Here is a 7356-nt window from a genome sequence, read left to right as displayed (position 1 = left end):
ATAGTGATGGTGGAGATGATAGTCATGGTGGTGGTGATGGAGATGATGGTGGTGGTGATAGAGATGATAGTCATGGTGATGGTGGTGATGGAGGTGATAGTGGTGATGATAGAGATGATAGTCCTGGTGATGGTGATGGTGGTGATGGAGGTGATAGTGGTGATAATAGAGATGATAGTTATGGTGATGGTGATGGTGGTGATGGAGGTGATGGTGGTGGTGGAGATGATGGTGGTGGTGGAGATGATGGTATTGTTGAGTGATGACAGGGATAGCTGTGTTGCTGGTGTTAGTGATGACGTTGGTGGTCATGGCGGTCATAGTGGTGGTGGAAGGATGAAAGTGATGGTCTCAGATGATGGTCCCAGTGATGATAATGATGATGGACATGAAAGGCTCTGACTGTTCCATCTCCAACCTGCATTTCCAGCTCGATCTCTACTCCTCCCTTCCATATACTCGATACTTCAGTCAGGCCATTGTACTCACTGTTCCATACTTACCCACCTCTCTTCCTCAGCTTACAATGATTATTATAGCTGAGACATTCTGCTCACTCTCTGCCCATTAAATTCTTGCCATGATTTGGAACCCAACTCAAATGGCTCCACCTCCATGAAGCCTTCCTTTCTGCTGATGATAATTTTTCCCTTGACCTTCACAGACCTCTTTACTTGCCATGATTTGGAACCCAACTCAAATGGCTCCACCTCCATGAAGCCTTCCTTTCTGCTGATGATATTTTTTCCCCTTGTCCTTCACAGACCTCTTTACTTGCCCATTCCTTGCCACATGGATACTCATTATAAATTTTCATTTTAATAAACAATACTTCATATTTTTTCGAGCTGGAAATGCAGGAGTTACATTGGAGTAATCCATGGATTACTCTTTTCCATTATGGAAAGTCCTCTTCAACTTGAGTGAAAAAAATATGCTAGTCAGGGGTGTGCTGGTAAATGTTTAACAACCAGATCTCCAGGAAAAAAAAATGTGTGCATGACATACTTTTAAGTATAGTCTGCATTGTGGCTATTTTCTCCTTCATTTTCTCAAGTCTATACAATCAGTGAAACAATAAATCAAGCCCTGATTTGCATCACTTAACGATTTCCTTGGTGTAAAAACTTACACTGAAAATTTAATGATCAACTCTGGTGAGCCAGCTTGAGCTGGTTTCCAGCCTAGCCCTGGTGCCAATCCCCCAAAGTGTCTTCTCTCTGAGGACAGATCATGCTGTTTTCTTAACATGGATTTTCACCTTGTAGACAGTCTTCAAGGAAAGGACTTTATTCATAGGTTCTATCTTCCTACTACAAAGACTGGGAGCTCTTGAGGGTGGGGGCTTTGTCTCCTCTAACCATCCTGTCTATTTCAGAGTCCAGCAAAGTGCTCTCCACATGGTAAATACTTAGTAACTACAATATTGATTCAAATGGTGGTGATGAGGTTGATGGAGATAATGAAGTCTATGTTGGTGGGAAAGAAGATGAGGGAGCTTAGGCCACTGGAGACTAAGGAATGTAGTCCTACCAGTTAAGGGGTCAGGTGCCAGCATTCCACTTCCATCTTCCTCCCTCCTCACCCAGGAGCAAGACAGTTACTCTGGGTGGCATCTATCAATTGGGGAACTGGGATGAGAAGAATGATTCCAGGGACCACAACACCATTTGGGAAGGCTGCTGCCTCTTGGAGCCCACACTTCGGGTAAGGCACAACCAATGGTCCTTCTGCCTCTTATATTGATGTTGTCCTGGGGCCCTTGAAGCCACGGGAAGGCCCCAAAACTTGGATAAATTGGGTGAATTTTCATGGGGATGAGAAAGGAGCTTGATTTTCATCAAGCTGAGAACATACCAGCAATGTATGCACAGTACTAAGGGCTATTATTAGGAACCTTTTGCAATTGGAATGAGGTGGGGATAGTTTGGGGTAGTGGCAGAAAGTACCTATCATTTACTACTTGTATGACCTTGGGAAAGTAGATTTCCCTCCAGGAGACTCAGTTTCATTGCCTGTAAAAATGAGCGATTATGGGGAGCTTTTATGGGTCATGGCCAACAGGGAGAGGAAGCATATCTGGGGCTCATGAGGATTCTACTCTGCTGAAGAACAGACCTCTGTTGGGAAGATAGAAACAACTGGGTGTGGCCAAGATTGGCACCCTCTACACCCTCAGCAACTAGAAAAAAGACCCTATTGCTCCACCCTAGATATAAATGTGCTCATGACCAAGAGCTGGCATCTAGTGAGGTCCCCAAGTCCAGGTAATATCTTGGTTCTCTTCCCCATGAGCCTACTAGTGAAGCCCATCCCTCCACACTGCTTCCCCTTCCCAGGGGTATTTCTATTCTCAATGCCAACTACTCATCCCCAGTCTCTCATCATGGAATTGAAAAGAATCTTAGAGATCATCAGGTTCAACTCTCTAATTTTACAGAAAGTGAAACTGAGGCTCAGAGTTGGTAAGTGATTTGCCCAAGGTTAAATAGGAATAAATAGGTGACAATGCACATTTCCTTTCCCCCAAATAATACATCAACAACAATAACAAAATATGGAAAAAACTCAAGTTACTGAAGCTTTTCATTTCAGGATGCAGAAATCATAGATACATGGACTGGTTTACGGCCAGTCCGATCCCAAGTCCGATTGGAGAGAGAGAAGCTATCGCATGGGCCCTTCAAGGCAGAGGTATGGTCTCCTGAAGCAGGAAGATTAATATGCCACTTGTTGCCCTTAGTACTTTGACTTCCAAAGGACTTTTCACACCTATCCCTGGGAGGTAGGAAGGGAATAGGGTGACTCTTCAGTTGGGGAAATCAAAGCCCAGGAAGGCAAGTTGCCTAGTCATAAGATAGGGATGTGAGGGGGGAAGAACAAAGGAATCCTTGGGGTATTCTCTCTCTCTCTCTCTCTCTCTTTTCTTTTTGGATGGGGAAGGCTGGGCAGTTGGGGTTAAGTGACTTGCCCAAGGGCACATGACTAATAAGTGTTAAGTGTCAAAGAATGGATTTTAACTCAGGTCCTCCTGACTCAAGGGCCTGTGCTCTATTCACTGTGCTACCTAGCTGCCCCCAGGGTATTTTAAAGAAAAAATTGAAATAATTTTTTATTCATGTCTTTTTTTCATTTCACCATAGTTTTCCCCAGTATATGTCTGTCCCCTTTTCTGAAAGAGCCTTCCCATGTAAAAAATAGTGTTCTTTTAAATACAAAACTAAATGGCCTCAAATTTCCATTCTGTTTGAGAGCCATGAGCTTTGACAGGCACTATGGTGTAGGGGACAACTGGATTTTTGTGTCCCGAAGACCTGGTTCCTATTCCCATCTTGGCCACATTGATACCTAGAGGGCCTTGGGCAAGGTACTTCCTCATCCACAGAATGGAGGATTTGGCTGAGAGGGTCTCTCTGGTCCCTTTTGACTATGTTTAAGATTCTAAAAATCAATAAGTGACGTTTCCATGACCTCCTGAAGTCTGCTCAGAGCTTTACATCCATGACCTTATTTGAGCTTCACAACAGCTAACGGTATTATGGATATTATTGTCTCCATTTTACAGGGTTAGTAGTTTCCCTACTAACCCTGTAAAATGAGGAAACTGAGTCCCAGACAAGCTAAGAGACTTGTCCAAAGTCACACAGGTAGGCAAGGAGCAGAGCTGGGATTCTGAACCAAAGTTCTCAACTCCAAATTCTAGGCTCTTTCTGTCTTGGGGGAATGATTTTATTTCCTTTTCCAAATCAGAGGCAATGGAAAGAAGTCTTTGATGGGAAAGTAGAAAGGCCACTGGGGTCCTGGGACATTTAGAGTCATAGGATTATAGATTCTGAACTGGAAAGGACCTCAAAGTTCCCCTCATTTTGCAGATGAGGAAACTGAGACCCAGAGAAGTGAGGTTACTCTCTCAGGCTCATATAGACAGTAAGTGGCAGAGGAAGGATTTGAACCCAAGGACCTCTGACATCAAACCCAGTGCTCTTTCCAACTCTACATATTACCCAGGAAAAGCAGTGACTGAACAGAAGAAATGTGATGGCATAGATTGTTTGGGTCTTCAGGGATAAAGAAGATTCCTGTGTAGGGTGGGAGGTGGGTCTGGATGGCCTCTTGGGGTCCCTACTGGTCAAAGGTGCTAGGATTTAGGAGTCCAGGAAGCCACTAGGGTAGAAAGGTAGAAGGAATCCACTGGTCAATAAGTGAAGTGATTTTTTGGGCGGGGGGGGGGGAGGGGGAGGGGCATTCAACTTGAATTTCTTTTGTGCTTAGAGAGAATCTGTCCTAACCAACTGAACCCAGTCCCCTGGGCCCAGGTTCATGGGTGGAGTTTCATTCATTATTCTTTCACCTTTGTCCTGCCCGCTTCCTGTTTTAGTACCAGATGGGACCACAGGTTCACCCAGAGAGACATTATGCTGTAGTAACATTACCGGTCTGACACATTGATATCCACCATCCTCAGTACTTGTGACTGACTGTACTTGTAAGCAGAAAGGTCTGGGTTCCAGTCCTGTCTCACACACTTACTAGCTGTGTGACCCTGGGAAAGTCATTTAACTTTTACTAGTCTCAGTTTCTTCCTCTGTAAAATGAGGGAGCTGGCCTCAAACTCTAAATCTCTGATCTTGCTGTCACGGATTTTTGAGTTGGAAGGGACTTTGAAGATCGTGTAGTCCAATGACCTCATTTTACATAAGAGGAAACTGAGGCTCAGAGAGGGGGGAGAATGATTCATCCGAGGTCAAGTAAGTGAAAGCATTGTCACAGGACTTCCATTCCAGATGAGAACTTGGCTCTGCCTCTGGTCTCCAGGCAGACAGGACTGTGCAGTTACATGGGAAGGCCCATCAGACTTCTCATTTGTCCTGAATGAGACTTGACCAGAGCAGGGTAATTTGATTTTTCAAACAGGAACAAAAAAAACTAGCTGAAAGAAAAGATGATAAATGTAATGAAAACGGGGCCCCGTGGAGTGTGACTGAACTGAGTTAAAAATCTATTCCTATTTTAGCTTAGAGATGACCCTGAGTCATGGTGCTTGGAAAGGTACCAGAGATCCAAAGAAGGTTGAGCAGAATCAGGATTAATTTAGAGAGAGATAATCCACTCCCTGCTCCTCCCTCAGCCCCCAATCCATCAAATGTGACTGGTTACAGGACACTCAGAGCTGAGGTATGAAGTAAGGGAGTTGGCCCAGAAATGGAAAGGCCAACAGATGTCCCCAGGGCAGGAGAGTGCTGCCCATGAGGCTGAATTAGAGAACATCAGAGACCTGAGAGCATGGGGATGACAGGGCATCCTCTGCCCTTATCGTCCTGCCCTCCTCTGTGTCTAGAGTCCTAGAGTTTAAACAACCTTCCCAAAGTCAGTCAGTACAGGTCAAAGGCAAGACTTGAAACCCACATTTTGTTGGCTCCAAACCCAGCTCTCTATCCACTGGGTCATACAGAATGTCAAAACTGAAAGGGCAAGAGCTGGAAGGAACCTTAGAAAAGGGAATGTCAGGGCTGGGAGGGGCCTTAGAGCAGGGGATGTCAGGGCTGGGAGGAGCCTTGGAACAGAGGATGTCAGCTGGTAGGGGCCTTAGAGCAGGGGATGGCTCAGAGCTGGGAGGCCATATAGAACATAGACTATCAAAGCTGGTTTAAAGTGTTTTCACACACCACCACTGTATAGAAAGTTGTACAAATGCAAGTTATTGCTATCCCTATTTCACAGGTGAGGCAACTGAGGCACAGAGAGTCTCAGCACCTTGCCTGAGGTCAGCTGCCCCAATGTACATGGAACTCTCCAAGGTGCTGATCTCCATGGACCAAAGAAGAGCTTTCTCTCCTCTGTGCCACCTCCCAGTGGCAGGCTCAGTGACCACCATGTCTCTCCATTCTTTCAGATCATTCATAACTATGGCCATGGAGGTTTTGGGCTCACCATCCACTGGGGCTGTGCCCTGGAGGCTGCCAAGCTCTTTGGGCAAATCCTAGAAGAAAGGAAGCTGCCCAGCATTCCTCCATCCCACCTCTGAAGGTGCCTGGATCTCATCCTGCAAAGCCCCTCATCCCCCATCATTCCCACTCCCTCCCCTTGATTCAGTTAATCAACTTGTTGATTCAGATGAGTTTCTCCCACCCCCTCTCCCCCATCTCCAGCCCTTTGTGCCAAGAAGCCTGGGCCTGGGGAAAACAAGGAGGAATGAAGAGGGTTTGCCTGTGACACAGAATACACAGTCCTGGAATTCCATGGCCCACTGGGCTCAGCTCTGAAGATAAAACCTCTCTTGTGGATGTTGGAATGGGCAGAATGAGGCATAGGTGGTAGTCTGCCAAAAGATTTCATGGGTCAGCTTGTGCAAAGGCAATCTGGTCCAACCTCCCTCATTTTACAGATGAGGCCTGAGAGGTGAAGGTGATTGTTCGAAGTCATACCAGTAGTGTCAGGTATGGGATTGACACTCAGAATTAGGATATTATAGCCATAAGGGAGCCTAGAGACCATCTTGTACAATGCTCCCCTTTTAGAGATGAGGAGGTTGAGGCCCTCTGAGCCCATAAAGCCCTTGCCAAAAGTCATGTAGCTAGTTCTAGAATGCCAATGTCTTCACTCCTAGGTTAGAGCACTTAGTACTAGGCCACAGCACATTGGACTGATGGGAGGGCAGGTCCAGAAGTCCGGAGCTCTAAAGAAATGGGAGAGCAGAGATGAGGAGAGTCTGGAGCCAAGAGCAGAGAAGGAGCATCGCATGCCCTGGATTTCTGGGGTCCTGAGGAAGCTGGTTCAGCCTCATGACCCCAGTGGCCCTCCTCACTCTCCCCCAGCCCTCACTGGATCCCCTAGAAAGCATTACTCCACATGGAAATCCTCTAGCAAGAAGAAAACTAACTCACTAAATACCCTCCTTATTTGAGAATCAGGAATGAATGTCTTCTGGCCCTGCACCACTGGGGATGATGGATGAGATCCTGAATGTTTAACTAAAAAATAAACAGAATAAATGATCCTTTTCCTGGAGCAAAAGCCACTGACCATTTTGAGGCCTCTGAGCTGCCTTGCAAAGAGAAGGGAGCATCTGAGGATAAGGGGCTCCCTGGACTAGTGATTTCCAGCCATCACTAATCCCCAGGTTCTGCTACTAACAACTGGGATGTCATTGGCTTCCCTCATACAATCATAAACTATCAGAGCTGGGAGGGGCCTTAGAACAGGGAATGTCAGGTCTAGGAGGGGCCTTAGAATAGGGAAGGTCAGAGTTGGGAGAGGCCTGAGAATAGGGAATGTCTGGGTTAGGAGGGGCCTTAGAACAGGGAAGGTAAGAGCTGGGAGGGGCCTTAGAACAGCAGATGTCAGAGCTGGGAGGGG

The 7356-nt window shown here is 46.2% G+C and overlaps 2 protein-coding genes across 3 annotated transcripts in view; one reads left to right on the top strand and one right to left on the bottom strand.

The window, feature by feature from the left end:
* Window positions 1-7001, top strand: part of DAO (D-amino acid oxidase) — an 18687-nt gene extending 11686 nt beyond the window's left edge. Inside the window, exons 8-10 of one of the 2 annotated variants that reach the window (XM_069081522.1) lie at window positions 1590-1707; window positions 2596-2694; window positions 5894-7001. In XM_069081522.1, the coding sequence (XP_068937623.1) occupies window positions 1590-1707; window positions 2596-2694; window positions 5894-6025 (349 nt within the window). In that variant the 3' untranslated portion in view covers window positions 6026-7001. Of the gene's footprint in view, window positions 1-1589; window positions 1708-2582; window positions 2695-5893 lie in introns of both variants that reach the window. The other variant, XM_069081523.1, reaches the window with a different exon arrangement.
* CORO1C (coronin 1C) overlaps window positions 1-7356 on the bottom strand; it is a 544511-nt gene that overhangs the window by 261841 nt on the left and 275314 nt on the right. The window lies entirely within an intron of this gene.

The sequence above is a fragment of the Petaurus breviceps genome, unplaced genomic scaffold, assembly GCF_028583685.1.
Source record: "Petaurus breviceps papuanus isolate PSGF00001 unplaced genomic scaffold, PetGlider_PUasm1.0 99, whole genome shotgun sequence".
NCBI classification, from domain to species: domain Eukaryota; kingdom Metazoa; phylum Chordata; class Mammalia; order Diprotodontia; family Petauridae; genus Petaurus; species Petaurus breviceps.
The sequence above is the reverse complement of the archived record's forward strand: the minus strand, read 5'-3'. Positions and strand labels throughout refer to the sequence as shown.